General features: G+C 37.9%; 1 protein-coding gene across 1 annotated transcript in view; it reads left to right on the top strand.

The window, feature by feature from the left end:
- Positions 1-2,254: 2,254 nt before the first annotated feature.
- Positions 2,255-18,673, top strand: part of LOC142343154 (KICSTOR complex protein kaptin-like) — a 68,193-nt gene continuing 51,774 nt past the window's right edge. The window contains exons 1-2 of the mRNA XM_075394850.1: positions 2,255-2,258; positions 14,365-14,573. Coding sequence (XP_075250965.1) covers positions 14,413-14,573 — 161 coding nt within the window. The 5' untranslated portion in view covers positions 2,255-2,258; positions 14,365-14,412. The remainder of the gene's footprint in view (positions 2,259-14,364; positions 14,574-18,673) is intronic.

The raw sequence follows: 18,673 nt of genomic DNA on the forward strand, positions 1-18,673 counted from the left end.
AAAGCAGAGAATAGAAGTATGGGCCAACCACTTCGAAAAATTGCTGAACCGACCACCGCCAGCAACTGCCGACATTACAGAGAATCAATATAAACCTCTCTCCGTAGTGAGCACTGACCCGCCCTCGCTTATGGAAGTGCAAACAGCCATAAGCAAGCTCAAAAGACGCAAAGCGGGTGGGCCGGACAACATACAGCCGGAATTCTTCTTGGATGGCGGTACTGCTCTCGCACAGGAGTTGACCAAACTCCTACAATGCATTTGGGCAACAGTATCCATGCCAATGGACTGGAAGACCGCAATAATCGTCCCCCTCTTCAAGAAAGGCGACAAAAAGAATTGCGCTAATTACAGGGGCATATCCCTTCTCAGCATTGCTTTCAAAATCCTTGAAGCAGTAATAAAGAATCGTCTCGAACCAGCGTATATAGGCCGCGCAAATCAAGCGGGTTTCAAAAAGAACAAAGGCTGCAGAGATCAAATTTTCGCTATACGTCAGATACTCGAGCAACGCGAGGAGTTCAAAAGGTTGACAAACCTAGTTTTCATAGACTTCAAAGCCGCCTTCGACAGCGTGGATCGAAAATGCATCTGGCGTATCTGTGAGAACCTTGGACTACCAGACACACTCCTCAACGTGCTACGAATGCTATACGCAGAGACCTACAGCCAAGTCCGAGTATACGGCACCCTGTCCCGCGAATTCAGTATCCTCAGCGGTGTCAGGCAAGGCTCGATCCTGGCCCCCTTCCTATTCAACCTCGCAATCGACTGGATAATGGAAGAAGCCCTCCGCAATGACAACGTAGGCGTGTCTCTGGATGACACGATAATTGCCGACCTCGATTTTGCAGACGACATCTGTTTAATGGATGATAATGGAAACGACGCCCAGAGGCTACTCGACAACGTAGCCAGAAATGCAGCGGCAGTCGGCCTCTACCTGAACGTCGGCAAAACCAAATTCTGCTCCCAGGACATCAATCAGAAATTCCACGTCTATGGCGAAGAACTGGAACGTGTTGAAGACTTCACCTATCTTGGAAGTAAAATACAGCCCGACGGCAACGTAACATCTGAAATCAAGGCCAGGATAGGCAAAGCTGCAGGTAGTTTCAAAAACCTTAAGAACATCTGGAACCAGAGAAGCATTCCTCAGCTTGTAAAAGTGAAGATTTACAAGGCATGCGTACGAAGTGTACTCTTGTATGGTTGCGAGAGCTAGCCAGCAAAAAATTCTGATATAAACAGTTTGCAATCCTTCGAAAATCGATGTCTTCGACGTATTCTCCACAAAGGACAGGACCTCCCCGCTGAAAGTATCACCACCATTGCAAAATGTGATTCCCTTGCCACGACGATCCAAACAAGACGCTTGCGATGGCTAGGGCATGTCCTCCGAATGAATCCGTCCGAAATTCCAAACGCAGCGCTCGAATTCGAAAAGGGCGATAACTGGAAGAGACCCCCAGGCGGCATACGCAAGACCTGGCGAAGAATCGTTCGTGACGAAGTAAAGAAGCATATCAAACCACCGAAAATGTCAGCGAAGAAATGGGAGACTGAATGGTTCGACCTGTGCAAGGAAACAGCCCAGAACAGAAAGCAATGGAGAGGTCTTATTCGGGACTAAAATGTGGCGGGATAAGGGCAGCACTGCCCGTGAGCCCTATCTGGAGTACTTCAGGGCCAAACAGATCCTATCATATCATATCATATCATATCCTGTTTATCTTATTTTGACCTTTATTTCAGAAATAAAGAAATTTTGATGCGTCAGAAAGTTGTCAAAGTGAAGCATTCAGTAACCGCAGACTGACTCTAATACGCAGATTGTAAATCAACAACAAACACCTCAATGCTTTTACTAAAAAAATGGATGGATTTGTTGTTTTCAATCTTTTTTTGCTTATTTTAATTTCAAAAATATCAAAAATTTATCTCGTGGAGGATCACAATTTAACAAATGAACTCTGTGTTAATCCTACACAATCAATTACGTTTGAACCGTAAATCAAAAATGAAGACTTCTCTGGCGCAAATAGAAAAAGTTGCTAATTCCTCTTCTCTAAGTCACTTGTTCTCTTATTTCATTATCAAAAAAGAAAAATTTCGTCTAAAGAAAAAATACAAAAGTAGCTATCAGTATTCAATAAAAATCAAAAATATGGAATTATTGAATCAAAAATGACCACTAGCCTTATTGGGGGTAATATTGGTATATCTCTTGTTTGTTTTCTATTTTTTGCTTATTAAATTTTCAAAATAAAAACAATTTATGTGATCAAAGCATATTGCAATACTTCACCACAACTAATCCGTATACTGTAGGTGATCAAAAATGACTCCTCTAGCTTTACTGGAAAGTTACTATATCTCCTTTTTAAGATCTCCGTGTACAAGATTTTTTTGTCTCCCTTGTTTAGTCACGATTCCTCTTTTTTTAGTTCACAATTTTGGATAGTAGTAATTTCACCGTGTCAAGAAGTTGTCCAAAACCAAATATTGTAACCAGACAAAAACCATATTTTAACTCCAACCTACCACTAAAAAGTAGACTGTAAATCATCAGGAATGATCACTCTATTTTACTAGAAAAGAGTTGGTGTATCTCCTGTTCCTGCTCGCGGTTTCTCTTATTATAAATTTTAATTTTGAAAAAAAAAGTATATTTATTGTGACATGGATCCAAATTGAACTGAATTTTCATTGCGGACTGACAGAAGTTTGCAGACTGTATATCATGAAAAATGATAACTGTGCATTTATTGGAAGGAATGTTTATTTATCTCCAGATTTCAGTATCAATTCCGCTTTTTCTAGTTCATAGTTTTGGAAAATAGGGATTCCATTGTGCCAAGCAGTTGTCCAAAACCAATCATATTGTAACCGGACACGAACCATATTTTAACCCAAGTCTACGGCGAAAATGTAGAGTGTAAATAATCAGGAATGATCACTCTTTTTTACAAGAAGGAAGTTTGTATATTTAATGTTGAGGGCAATGGCGAAAGCGGAGTTACATAATAATAACTAAAGGAAAAACAAACACATGCACTTCAAAAAACGGCTAGGTGAGTTCTCTCCAAAGCAAAAAAATTAAATACAAAGTATCTAGCAGAACTCAAAAAAACCATTAAAGTAATCTAATTTTCGAATCAAGAATGACTACTCTGGCTTTTTTGCAGGTAAAGTTGGTACATCTTTTGTTTTTGCTCACTTTTCTGCTCAGTTCATTTTCAAATTTAAGAAAATTTTTTATGTTCACGACAGCCGTCCAAATCGAACAATATAAGACTAACACTAGATCACCACTAATCCGTAGACTATAAGTGACTAAATCTGGTTACCCTAGTTTTACAGGTAAGTTAGTGTATCTCCAGTTTGTGATCACTTTTTTATCTCCTTCCATTTTCAGAAGTAATTGAACTTTGTCGGGTCTAGGAGTTGTTCAAAGTGAACTATACTGTAGACCTAGACAACCACTCAGAAATAAAGTTAAATTTTTTAAAACAATAATCACTCTAGTTTTGCTAGAAAAAGTTTTTACATATTCTGCTTCTACTCACGTTTTCAATTAAAATAGTTTTTGGATTTGAAAACTATTATTGGGTCAGCGACTCGTCCAAAGTGAGCAATGTGGTATCCCTAAAATCGAATCATATTGTAAATCTAGACCGCCTTTAAGTGATTAAAATTGATAACACTACCTTTACAGGAAAGTTATTATATCTCCAGTTCGTGATCTCCTTTTAGTTTTTCTCCTCTTCAGAAGAAACGAATTTTTTCGGCTCTATGAGTTGTTCAAAGTAAATTATACTGTAAACCTAGATTACCACTCAGAAGTAAAGTGTAAATTTTTAAGAATGATACCTCTAAAACACGGCTCAGCAAATTCTCTTCAAAACAAAGCAAAGGTTAAAAAAATAAATATAAAAATATTCGGCAGAACTCATAAAAAATAACAGAAATATATTATGGAATCCAGAATGACCACTCTAGCCTTACTTGAGATAATGTTGGTATATCTCTTGTTTTTCTTCTCTTTTTTGGCTTATTTCATCTTTTAAAAAATATATAATCAAAGCAGTCGTCCATTTTAAACCATATTGTAACCCTAGACCACCACTAATCTGTATTCTGAAAGTGATTAAAAATGACTACTCTAGCTTTACTGGAAAGTTAGTATATCTCCTTTTAAGATCTTGTATCTTTTCACAAGTAAAAAAGTTAATCAGGTCTAGGAGTTTTTCAAGGTGAACCATATGGTAACCCTAGGGTACCACTTGTATGTAAACTGTAAATTTTCAAGACTGATCAATCTAGCTTTTTCATCGGTTTTCAGACTTTTTATTTTTGTAATTTTGAGAAAGAGAAGAATTTTTATCGGGTCAAGGAGTTGTCCGAAGTAAACATATTTTTTCCCCAAATTACAACTCTCCATGAATTTTGATGACTCTTGATTTACGAGAACAAAAGTTCATATTTCTCTTTTTTAGTCTCGGTTTTTCTTCTCCTATTTCATGGTTTTGGATAGTAGGGATTTTATTGCGTCAAGGATTTGTCCAAAATCAATCAAATTGTAACAGGCTGCGAACCTATTTTAATCCAACACTACCAATAAAAGGTAGACTTTAAATCATCAAAATGATCACTCTTTTATCACTAGAAAGAAATTGGTATGTCTCCTGTTCCTGATCTCATCTGGTCTGGTGACCGGCAAAAAGAAATTACAAAATATTAACTATAATAACTATAGGGAAACAAGGAAAAGCACAGTAAAAGACAGCTCCGCAAGTTTTCTCAAAAACAAAGAAAAAACTAAAAAGATACGTAGAAAATTTCCTGCGGAACGCAACAATAAAATCGAAATTATGGAATTATGGAATCAAGAGTGACCACAAGAGCAATTGCATTATCTACGAGGAAATGGGCTATTTTGCTAAATTGCTCAGATCGAAAATAACACCACATTTCCCTCGGAGACAAAAAACAAGAGGAAAACAACAACAACAACTACTCTAAAAAGCACAAAACAGAAATGAGGTAGTACGAAAAACGTATGAAAAATACCCATCAGACAACCAGTCAGATAACCCAAAATTCAGATTCGATTGACCCCGAATGGGCTTTGAACATCAAAACTGACAATAGATTGGCCAGTGTCAACCTAATTGCCCAAAATTATTTTCAACCATCAAACATGGATCTAAAAAAACACAAGCAAAGAAAATCCGGATCCAAACAACACTTCCAAGCCAACAAAAAATACATTGTCTAGCCGATACCGGATACCCATGGAGCTTAATTATAAAGTAATCCATCAGAAGTGACGCAAACATACAGCAGCCGCACACAATACACGTCTTTCAGCAACACCAACATCAAAATTGAAGGATTACTAGATCTCAACTTTCATTCGGGATCGTTGTCAGAGCATCAAATTGCAACATATTAGTCGTATAGCCCACAACACGAAAAATTTCAAAGAAGTTTTCAGATATCGGAACGCCGTTCTCTGAACCCGAATTCAGCACTAAAAATATAATTTCTGACGATTGACGTAGATTTAAATAAATGAGCTTCTCCAAAAATTCTTAATATGATGCTTAGTAGAGTAACCGTACGATAATTTTTGACTTCGGCTTTTGATCTTTTATTTTACAAATTTGGACTTACAGCTCCTATTTTCCATCCATTTTTTGGAGAAACTGATAAACGTATAATAATTCTGAATAAATTATCAAGGGAGTTAGCTAATTCTGAACTGCATTTTAAAAAAGGAATGTAGCTGGTAGATATTCCGGGACACAACTTTTTCTCGTCAATTTTGCTAAATTGATAATAAAATTTTTTTTAGACATCACAATTTTGAGGAACAGTGGATAGTCAGTTGATGGTGTTTTTAATAGTGCTTTTTGAGTCTTTATTTTGCGAGAGCAGTTCAATAAACAGGGATATGACCCAATCCCTGTTTATTTCGCTGGGGCGCTTGTTAACTGCGTCCGCATCCTCATTTAATATTTCTTCTATCGTCAGATAGTGATCTTTAATCTCACACTCCAGTCGTGGCCGACACATAGTCTTCCCTGAATTAGCATCGTTTGAACTAACCATTTTCATCCAGGAATTATTCAAATTGTTTTAAATTGTGACGATAAGTAGTATAAGTAAATGACGTGTATCACTACTGGGGGGGGGGGGGGGGGGGGTTGGGTCACGCACTGTGGAAAAACGTGCCAACTCATTTTTGGCCGAAAGTTTTAGAGGGGGTCGTTTTTTTACAGTACGTGATCCCCCCCTAGTATTGATGCACGTCATTTACTTATACTACTACTTATACCGTAAAAAAAATTAATATGTAACGCTGTTAACAGAGTTTTCAGCGAAATGGGCATCTACAGAGGGAGATTGTTCCATTGAACGTCGAAAAAATAGAGCGAAAAATTCAAGAGTTTAACTTTAGACCTTTTACTTTGAGGGAAATCTACAAAGTTAATGACAATCTAGATAACAACGAAGCACCAGGGCCGGGATACATCAATGCTTGGGCATTGAAATCCGGAAAATATGCTCTTGGGACACATCTTCAGATTATGTTTAACGATTGTATTCAAGAGAAAGTTTTTCCAACAATTCTTAAGGATGCGCACGCACATCACACCAATTTTCAAGAAAGGAGATGTTTCTGTTTTAACTAATTATCGTCCAATTTGTGTAACACCAACTTTCGCAAAAGTTTTTGAAAGGCTTTTACTAAATCAGTTAGTAGAATATCTTGAAAAATTTGCGCACTTGAAAGAAAGTCGTCTACTGATGCTGTGCTTTATTTTATTGAAAAAATAAGAGGAAATACGGAAGATAACAACGACACAGGTGCTGTGTTCTTAGATCTTGCAAAAGCTTTCAAATTAATTTCACATGAGATCTTTCTCAAGAAAGCTGAAAATTTCAACCTCTCTCAATCAACAATTTTACTTCTCTAATCTTTTCTCGAAAATCGACAAAATGCGTAGAACTGGGTATTGACTTATCAGATAAAATAACTATTAATCATGGTGTTCCACACGGAACTGTGTTAGGACCTCTTATTTTTTCTGTTATATGTAAATGATTTTTCTGAAAAACTGGAAGGTGAAAATGAGGTTGTTTAATTTGCGGATGACACTAGTATTATATGCAAAGTTGAACGTAATGAAAATTTTCCCCAAAAATTGAAAAAATATTAGAACAAACAGACAAATACCTGACAGCGAATCAACTCACTTTAAATGCCGATAAAACAGAGATGTTATTCTTCACAAATCATACTAATTCGGATCCAGAGTTTCCTCTTAAAGGTGAAGTTATCAAACCAGCTCATGCATGTCGTTATCTGGGAGTACAAATTGATTCAAACCTAACCTTTGAAAATCAACTGATCTCATTTTTAAGCAAAATGACTAATGCAATTCGTTCTTTGTATCTTGTAAGAAATCAAATAGCTTTGAAAGTAAGAATTGATGTTTTCAAGTCAGTTGTACTCTCTCATCTTTCTTTCAGTGAAGTTTTCCTTCAAACTCTTACAGTGAAAAACATAAACCGCATAAACAGTCAAATTAACTGGGGAATAAATGTTTGTTATTTTCGTCAAAAACTTGACCACTCCATTAATCTTCTCATTAAGGATCGTATCCTGCCAGCCGAATTGTTTATCTCAAAAGTTAGCCTAATGAAGCTACAAACAGACATAAGACAATGGGAAACATCCGAAAATTTTAAAAAGTTTTCTAGTCGCTATAACGCTAGACAGAACAAGAGAACAAATCAAATTATTTTAAAAAAGGAAACGAAAACGAAGTGGAGTAACAAATCCTTAATCTTGAAAAGCGTTCAAAAATGGAACAAATTGCCCTCTTCAATAAGAACTTTTAACAGTAAAATTTGATTTAAAAATGTTTTAACCGAGTTTTTACTCGATCAAAACGAGAAAGTACTCAGTAATAGACAAATAGGAGCCTTCAAATACTATTTTTACCTATGAAAACGAACAGCCACAATTTGAAGATTATTATATTAATAACAATGCCGAATAATTTATTTAACATTTTAGAGCATTTAGATATCTAACTTCAGGGTTATGGTCCTATTAATTTACATGTTTCAAAAAAAATTGTAAGCAATGGAAGGGATATGCTCTTCTTACTCGGTTTGGGGGTTAACTTTCTTCTGCTCGCTAAGAACTAGTGAATTTTTTTTTGAACCGACAGAAATTTTCTAACGACAAGAGTGATGAGTTGCGACTTCTTCAATCGCTTGAACAAATTTGGCGTTTCATCACATGGTATAAATAACAGTCTCAATCTTTTCTTAGCCTTTTTTCTTCAAAATGTTAATTAACTATGGGGATTGGAAAAGCGTGTTGTTACTACCTGGATGCTCTCTCACCGAATTACTGCACAGACGGCAAACATCCGAGAAAACGTATGGACATCAATTATGCCCATATTTTATGCCCATAGTGGCATATATAGGCCCATATTCCCATTGGGCATAAAATATTCAAAAAATAAAGGCAAAAAACATGCCCAATTAGCAAAAAAAAATTATTAATTCCTCTTGAACGAAGTTCATAGCAACTATTGTAAACGTGTTTGTCTTTTTTATGCAAAATTTGCGCTTAACTATTTTGACTTTTCGAGTGACTTTTACGCCCTTGACTTTTTGCGTTTGGCGTGATCTAAAATTCTCTCTCACTCACAACTTCAAGCAGTTGAACTCAAATGGCGGCACTTTAATACTAAAAGTCTAATGAAAAGTGCTTCGAAACTGGTGTCATTTTTTACTTTAAATCTTGATAGTGGTATATGTTAACCTCTAATGTGGTTATTTGAAGCCCACTATTGAACTTTTTAGTCCCTTTTAAGCTCAACTCCCCCGAATGAAGCAGGCTGCAATTGATTAAGAGCTCCCACTAGTCGTTCGAGAGCAATTCTTCCGATGTTTAGTGGGTTATGTTCATAGATGCAACATAGATCCAACCAGTCCTTTGGGTGCTCTATGATGAATAAAAATGCAAAGCCATAAACAGTTTTTTTTCTGTAGCGTTTTCTAAAAACTCAACCAATTGGAATGCAACAAATCCACTCCAAAATCTATGTTCAACAAGGTAATTATAACAGCACTTGAAATCAGTAATCTGTTGAGTGATCTAGATGTAAGGAGAACGGTTGGCCAAGAGAGCCTCTTAAACTGACCTCTCGAATATCTTTGACCGTCTCCAACGAAGTCATTGTCGTTATTCTTCCCAGCGTTCGTTAATAAAGGTATATATGCACCTCATGGGATGATAAGCGTGTCTGTCTCTCTATTTAAAGACGGAGATGAAAGCCAAGTGAATAGATACCATCTTACTTGTCTTATGATCTGCCTTTTCAAAGTATTTGAGGAACTTCTTTTTGAATATATCTAAAAAGATTGAAGATCAACTACAACAGCAACAATTTTTGTTTCTGCAAAAATAATCAGCTATTTGGCAGCCATTTCCTATCTCCAGCAAATATACAAGCTTTTTGACCACCAAGCAATATCTAGCCTATCGATACTACCTAAAATCGAAAAGGCCTTTGACATTTTTGCTCCAGAAACTACTAATTAGAAAATAAAAGAAGAAAAGTTTTGAAGGTATGGTGCCTACCTAATGCCTGCCTAATTGAGTTGTATCTGAACCAAAAACATCAAAATGTCAAACTCAATGAAGAAGAATCTGAAAAATGCTTGGCTAAAAGTGGAGGTCCTCGGGGTTCTATACTGGGTCCACTATTTTTCATCATTTAAAAAACCGATATCTCTCTGAGACTGTAAAAAACACTGAAGTAAGATATACGGACTACTATAAATTTGTTTCTACAGATCAGACAGCAACGAGTAAAAACTTGCTCCAACATTGCATAGTGTTGCTCTTTAAATTGCATGAGAGTAAAAGAATGAAAATGCACATTAGTATACTTCAAGGAACCACTTAAGGTGGAATGGAACTATAAACTAGTATAGCCAGCAGTTTGAGATCTGTTTTGTTTGTACTCCTGGACCACAATTACTGACAAAGGATGCAGGAAAACTATTGGCTCTATACTTAATCAGACGTAGTTTATCAAAAACCTGCCCGGTTACGACAAAACTGAATGCTTAAACGGGCTATGTGGTCCTAATAACGGCTCACGGTAACACCCTGTCTCTCTGTAATAAGACAAATTTGAGATCAATAGAAAAAATTCAAAGAAACACTGCGAAGTGGACACTACTTGCATATTACACCTAAAATGGTCGACTCGCAAAAATGAAAACTTTTGACACTTTCCTTATATATTGAAACACACAACATCCGGTTGATCAAATATATTTCTAAAGGCAACTATAACATTAATATCAGCAACTTCTCTCAACCAACTGCAAACAACGCGACAACGCTACAAGGTGACCAAATGAGTTGGTTGTCCCAAAGGTCTGCCTAAAACAATTTCAGTCATCTTTATCAGAACCGAATTCCTTGGTAATATCATATCCAGAGCTTTTGGAAAATAAATGCATGAAATATTCAAGAAGTACACTCTGTTGTACTGGGAATACTTTGAGAAATACAGCGAAGCGGATTCGTGTCCTTGGATAATAAACTGCTTTTGCGAAATTGGTTTTCTCAGCATCAAGTGGTCTGCAGCTTCATTAGCTTACTCCTGCAGCTTTACAACGAATGTTGGCGGAAATTGAATTAGCCATGGATGAAAGCTAGGATATCGTTCATCAGAAAAACGAACAAAAGTTTTTACCCACTCTGCTCTAGCTTCCGACCTCTGTCTATCAGCAGTCATATTTTACATTTTTAAAAAATAATTACAAACAGGCTTAAGAAAAGGCTCGAAGCAAACAATTGCATTAGCTCTACACAATAAAGCTTCCGACCCAAAAAGAGTACAGTCTGATCACTTTACCTACTTGCCATCTTGCCTATTTTTCTGAAAACACCAAATTGCTTACTTACGGATCAGAAAACATGGCATTTCTAGATTCAATATCGAGACTTGATTACCACAAGGCAGCTTACTCGCACCAGTGCTATTCATCTTGGACATCAACGACTTCTTGAAAAACTAGAAGTCACACTTCGAATTTGCGGATGACAGTTCGGTACTAGTAGAAACAAAGACATCTGAAAGTCTAAAAGCAGTTTAACAATTTCTGTCGCGACATTCAAAATCGGTGCTCCAAATGAAGAATGGGCGTGAACGAGTCAAAGACAGAGCTAAAGCTCTTGAACTGCTCACCAACAGACATAGATGTACCAAATGTGAAAAGTGACAGCAGTACAATTACACAACAGACCAAACCGCTTGGTGTGACTATAGACCAAACGGATTACAAGGAGCATGCCCAGTCAGTCATAACTAAAGCAAAGGAGACCTTGGACCACTTCAGAAGCAACTGTTCCGGAGGTGGGGATCACCTTTATATAGCCAAGCCTTGTTATTCAGAACAGTAATCCAACCGCAAGCGTTCTATGTTTTCCCGATATGAGTAAAAAAACAAGAAAGATGTCCAAACTTTTCAAAACAAGATTATTCGATACATACTACAAAACTGCCTCTCAACATCAAGTACAGCAGCCGAGCGTGTCCTCGGTATACCTCCAGTGGACATCTATGGCAAAAACTGGAGTGTCAAATTCTCGTCAAAACAAGACAATGGCCGAGACCTGATCACTATTGCCCACGATGAAGCACTTCTATTAGCTAGGCGCACCAGCCATATTCTTTAGCAATCTAGAAAGATATCAAAAGCAAATTGGCCCAAACGAGGACACTGCAATACTCAGCGAAATAACAGATTTTTTCAACAAAATTTGGGGCAACAGAGGGAAGTGTCCCTACACATTGGGATTTTTAAATTTCCCGAGATTTGTCCCAGAGTAAGGATTATTAAGCCCGCTGCTGCTCGGAAATTCATATAAAGCAAACAAGATTGCCAGACTTTTAATTGGGGACTCTTTGGCATACAAGGAAATTAAATGGAAATTAAGCCAAGCATCTTCTCCCAATGAGAAAAGCGTAAATTCAGTTTAACGCGGTGGTACAACAAATTATAAATCAATTAGAAGCTAGCGTTAAGAAAAGCTCGTACATTAAAGGTACATTGAACAATATTAGCAGGTATATATAATTTAAAAGGAGAAAAGCGTGAATTCAGTTTAAAACGGTTGTCAACAAAGAGTAATTATTAAATAGCTTCAGGAAAAGACATATAATAACAATGTAAAGAACATTAGATGACAGTAATAATCATCGCGTCTAGAATCTAAAATTAGTTGAGTCTTCCCTCCTCTATAGTGGCCCCTAGGGATGATTTGGTTAGTTCCGGTTTTTATGCATAGGAAGCAGCTTCGTAGAAGTGCAAAGCTTAACCTCGTCCGTTTGTAACTAACAATATCGTTAAAGCTCTCTTCTCGTTTTTGGCTCAATTTCTGAGCTATCCTTGTGATGACTTTGTTCGTGTTGGGACTCGCTGCGCCAGTACATGAGAAGATCAGTGGCGTGAAGGAGCTCTGTTCAACCTCGACAATCCGCTTTTCATATTTCAGTTTCTTCAGTGATTCATGATACCTGTAAGCGTCCTTGGCGTCTTTTGGACATGATTTGGCATGCGGATTGAAGACCTTGACTTCGAAGAAGGTACGCTGGAATCGTTACACCCACAACCCATTTGCTTTAATGTCGAGTCGAGCCTCATCATCTTTGGTTACTGAGTTGCTTGCAAAGCTCTAGCCTTGAAGCGGAAGAAGTTTCGGCTCTATCTCTACATCAGGGCAAACCTGATTCAACAACTCTCCGAAACTATCACGGATTTCGTTATGCCTCAGGTGAGTATATCCTCCTTTCGGGCAGTGGAGGGAGTGTGCGATTGTCCATTTTTCTCCGCATGCGCAATGTTCGGGGGTTCTCTCAAGGTCCCAATGATATCTCAAACACAGCCCATCTCGAAATTCAGATTTATTCATGTTGAATCCGTATTTTTTAAGTGGCAGAGCATTCAACCAATTGGACGAACCCTTCTCTGAAGCTAATGTCACAATGAATTGTTCTTTTTCGTCCATATCATTCAGTACTTGGTTTCTGCGCTCAATTAACGACTTCGAGTTCTGTTGTCTTATCTGTATCGTTAATTTGCTTATTTGAGATTCGTCTTCTCGACAGGCTGCGAAGGCATCAGAAATCAGACATGAGTTCGTGTAGTCATTCAGTCGCTGATCTGGATGTTGTATATTCAGGCCTCCATATCAGGGACAGAGCCAACAATTTCCGCATTGTTTCATCGGGTGAATGTAAAATTGTGAATGTAAAAGATCAGAGAAAAATGCCTGGGTCTTTCCCATCGTAGCCCCCCCCCCCCAGCTTAGTGGTCAGATATCCTATAGTCCCCCCCAATCATGTTAATTATACCATAATGGGGGGCTATAATTTTATTGGGGGCTATAATGGGAAAGACCCAAATGATGCCTACCACTTTTTTTCGCTTGCAAGAACCACGATTATGCGTAGCCCTCGCAACCACAGCTACTGGATTTCCTGTCGTATTAGGACTGTCAGCAACTTTCGCACTCACTCCGGTAAACTGCAAGACTAATCCTCGCCCGCAAGGAAGTGCTCATCAAGAAACTATATATATTTTTGGGTCGCCCATTATAGCCATCCACAGCCTGGGGAACAGATAACCCATACCCCGAGTCATAGTCAATATATCATAATGGAGGGCTATTTTTCATTGGGGGTTAATCATAATTTGCTCGGATCTTTTCCGTTTGTGTCCCCCCCCCGCTTAGTGGGCGCATATTATTTGCAACCCCCAGACACGTGTGCCACATTTTTACATAATGATGGCTTATGTAATGGCTCTGTAACTGGAGAGCGCATAACGTTCTGAATAGCTGCATTGATATTTTGTATTTGTGAACGATGTTCAGGTCCTAAGATGTTCAGACGCCCTCACACCGCTAGCGAGAGAATTTCCCCGTGTTTTTTATTCCATAAATTAAAAATGGTAAAATGAGTATGATCCACCCAATGGACGCAGCAGTGAACCCCTACTATGACACATCACAGCAGCGTATTTAAATTTACCGCATTCCATAAATTGTATTAATTATAGTTAATTGCTTCCTCGCATTACATAAGACAATTGTCGACATTGGGGGTTATAGGAGTCAAGAATATTAACTTATGCTGAACTGACGCAGTGTGCAGTTATGCCGGACTGATGCAGTGAACAATATAAAACTTTAGAGACTGGAGCGTGCTTTCTCTATTTGAATTGTCTGAATGTTTTTTTCTTTGTTTCAGAATTAATGTAATTGTAAGATTGTTAACAAGCGAGCTTTCCAGACTGATGGAGAATCATCCACGAAGCTGGCTCTGGGAGGGATTCTCCGTTAAATTAGATGGCGTGACCAATGTTTATGGATGCTCTAAAATGTTTAATTTTAACAGAAATGCGGAAGAAGTATTGGTGGCATCCGAAAACTGCTTCAAATCTGTTAGGTTCGACAGGTAGGTAGCTACCGACAGTTAGAAGCTAACGCTCTAAACTGACACCATAAAATACAACTTTCTGAAAAAGCACAAAACATTGAATTTGAAAGTGCCTGTGATGCTTTCTCAAACCCTTTATCCAAGGTACTCAATATAACGAGGAAAGCAAGTAAACTAAGCGACCATCAAAGACCGACTCTTACGCAGTCTTCATCACATAAGAAATCTCTGAGTTCTCTGTCGACATTTTTCTGTCGAAATCAAATGCACTTCTAGATACATTGCAGATGCGGAAGCTGATGTAATGTCAAATCGGAAAGCAAACTTATGTGATACAATAAAGGGTAGAAATCTTCAGAACTTGGCTGGTTTAGTTAAACGTGAACGCTACACACCATAAACGCCGGCCTCTAAAATCCCTATTTATATATTTTTGAACTGATTCAAGATCACTACACATAATATTTGGATTGTTATTTATCATATCTATTTTGATTATATTTCTGATGCTTGTCACTTTCTCTATTTTTTGGCTTCTGATGCTTTAATTATTGACTACTGTCAGGGTTTACAAATATACATAGCAGTTGATTTGCTGCACCCGAGGTGACCGACTAACCTTTTAAGGGATTTGCTTTCTTTTAATTGAAAGAACATAAAAAGTCTTCCCGAGAACTGTTTGGCAGGAGTTACATTCATGGCGGTATTGCAAAATTTATTGACAGGCAGGGTGCATACTTGCAAGAAAACGGAAGTTTTAATTTGACACGGCCTCATCACCAACACAATCAGCAATCAAAGAACTAACGACAAGCGGGCCACAAGTGTCGGGGAGTTCCTCGAAATCTCAAAAAAGTTGTTGTATAGAAGCGGTAGTGTATTTGCGACGAGCAAGCACACTACCGTCTCACCGAAAATACAAAGATTTCAAGGAATTGAACGACCTAAAACAGTCTCACCCAACAACTGAATTGGTAGCTAGATTGCTTTCGACTGGTTGGCGATATTGGGAAAATCTATCAAACCTCTAAATGTGTAAGAAAGCAAAAGTCCCGAAAACGCCTCAAAATGCCTGAAAGTCAAAAGGCGAGGAACGAGGCCTCAAAAGTCTCAAAATGCCTGAAAGTCAAAAGGCGAAGAACAAGGCATCAAAGAAGGAATGAGACAGAGCAAAGAAAAGAAAGCAAACTAATTAGAGTATCAAATGTGAATATGCGTATGTTATCTTAGAGTGCCTTCGCAACCTTAATTGCTAGAAAGGGGCTCCATTGTTTTGGTGCTTCGTTCTTTGTAGCTTTGCATATTGATTCATTCATCCATGATTTCACATTAAGTCGGCTTTTTTAGGCATCGATTTTCTGTTCAGTCATAATATATGAAAATAAGTCTAGTGCTTTTGTAATATTAACCGATTAGAAGGGGATTAAGTCATATCCAATTAATTTTCTAGTTTCAGTGCTGCCTTCTCCACCTTCATTGGTTGAAAGGGGCTCCTGAGTGACTGAGATATAACAGGTGCCTTCGCAACCTCAACTGGTAGAAAGGTGCAGCAACTTGCGTTAGTTGTAGTGCCCTCGTGACGTTTTGTTTTTTTAGCATCATGATCTATCATTTGTTAATGTGTTCCCACCCTTCTTTTGGTAGGGAAGTTTTTTTTCACTTTTCCAGCCTAGAAGTTCCTCGGACACCATAACTGGTGGGTAGAGGCTTTCCTTTTGTTAATTCTAATTTAGAGATTAGTGACGTGGCAACTTGACCAGTGGTGGGAAGAGGCTTAACTCACAAGACTAGAAGTCAATCTGCAAAATACCATTGCGGTCACTGTAAGTTGAAGTGTTAGGCTGAGACAGTTTTCTACTACAAGTGCGGATGCTGGGTTCATCAAGCTGAATGTTCGGGTGTAGCCTCAAATGCTCTTCGGCGCCTGCAAAGATCTCGGGACTTATTTGGCTTTCTAAGAATTTCAAAGAATCTGACAAAAAGCTTATGAGGTAAGGTCCAGGCGATGTCGATAAAGGTGAAAACAAACTGACGATCTTACAAAAGCAACTAACTGACCAGCAGATCTACGGATAGAAAATACCGAGCAGCAGAGCAAAAGTTATCGAAGAACGAACGGTTGAGGAGCAGCTTTGAAAAGAAAATCAACGTAGTAATTGATAAATAAATGCCCGAGGAGATAAAAACTTCCTGACCGAAGAGTAGCAGCGCGCCCCCTTTTTCACAGATCATGAAAAAGATAATGAGTGAAACCCTTCAACAACAAGAAAGAGGAAGGAGAATATGAAAACAATGTCGTTCTCTGCAATATACTAGAAAGCAAACAGAATGCCCCCAAAGAGAGAAAATAAAGGTTCTGTTTGGGAGGGTTGAGCATCAAACTAGACCAGGATCAAGTCGACAAAGTCATAAGACTTATGAAGGCAATTCTAGAGATCGATCACAGACCAAGATCAGGATTTTTCTAAAGAAAAAACGGCAAGAAATTAAAATCTTTCGTTGCTTAAGGAACCTTAAAGACGCGGAGCTCAATTACAATCAAATAAGTGTTGCTCCTGATTATAAAATCCTGAAAAGGTCAACTAATGATTGAAGCATTGAACAAGGACGGAGAGGATGTTGCTAAATGTGGATATACAATTAGAGGCACAACGTTGCAGCTACAGATTCAAAAACGTCGAAAGAACATCGATGTTGGGCGAAAGAAAGCAAATGAAAATCGCTTAAAATAATTTAAATTTTACTGTTAAACGTGAGAACACTTATTGATTTGACGTAAAGAAGACTGCTTGTTGGTTTAGACCGATGCCAATTTGATATCATAATAACTGAGACAAGGTTCACAAAGGAGTTCGAAAATGGATAATTATTTCTTACAGATTTCATCGTAATACGAGCCGGCAAAGCGGCGGTGAAGGATATTTTTAATCATCGTGGTGTACTAATTGCTATCAGGAATCAAATTAAGCACGACGAAATTCATGTCACAGAACTTCCCGTTTGTTTTCGTATCACTAAACTCAGAACTTCTTCCGAACCTTGTTATAGCTGTACTCTACAACCCAACAACGGTTAGCCACTATCAAGCATCAGACGACGATTTTCAGAAACTCTGTAAATTCCCGGAGACAAAGTATAACGAACCCAGTTTTAAATTATGACTTAAATTTGCGTCACACAGAAACTTATGAATCAGGAAATAACCTATAAAACAAGTTTGCTTCCTCTCTGTTTGACTTGAACCTATTGATTTTGTTCGGTTTCAACACAATTAAATCGACTGTCTTGATCTTGTGCTTAGCAATGACTTTTTAATGTCGAGTGTGAAGATGTGATACGTTTGTAAGCTGTGTCAGGTTACTTGAGAAATTGCAGATGTAATTTCCACAAAATGAATGAAGTTGTCATTGCGAACTCGTTGGAACCGCTTTGCTACAGCAAATTAAATGTGAATAAAAGATTCTGTTATGATTTTTGGGGTAATTGAAAGACGTGGCCCTACGCGAAAAAAAAACAATCCTTCCTATCTTGGACGTTCCCGCATCTTCTTGGACGTTTCCTGAATAAAATCCTGAAAAGGTTAACTCCATGATTGAAGCATTGAAAAACAAGGACGGAGACGATGCTGATAAATATGGATATACAATTCAAGACACTGCGTTGCAACTACAGTTTCAAAAACGTCGAAAGAACTTCGACGTTGGGCGAAAGAAAGCAAATGAAAATGGAGTAAGATAATTTAAGTTTTACTGTAAAACGTGAGAACTCTTATCATTTTGAAGGAAAGAAGACTCCTTGATAGTTTACACCGATGCGAATTTGATGTCATAATAACTGAGACATGGTTCACAAAGGAGTTCAAAAATGGATAGGTATTTCTTACAGATTTCATCGTAATACGAGCTGGCAAAGCGGCGGTGAAGGATATTTTTAATCATGGTGGTGTACTAATTGCTATCAGGAATCAAATTAAGCACGACGAAATTCATGTCACAGAACTTCCCGTTTGTTTTCGTATCACTAAACTCAGAGCTTCTTCCGAACCTTGCTATATAGCTGTACTCTACAACCCAACAACGGGTAGCCACTATCAAGTATCAGACGACGATGTTCAGAAA

Source organism: Convolutriloba macropyga, chromosome 7 (genome assembly GCF_964194025.1).
Source record: "Convolutriloba macropyga chromosome 7, txConMacr16.3, whole genome shotgun sequence".
Classification (NCBI taxonomy): domain Eukaryota; kingdom Metazoa; phylum Xenacoelomorpha; order Acoela; family Convolutidae; genus Convolutriloba; species Convolutriloba macropyga.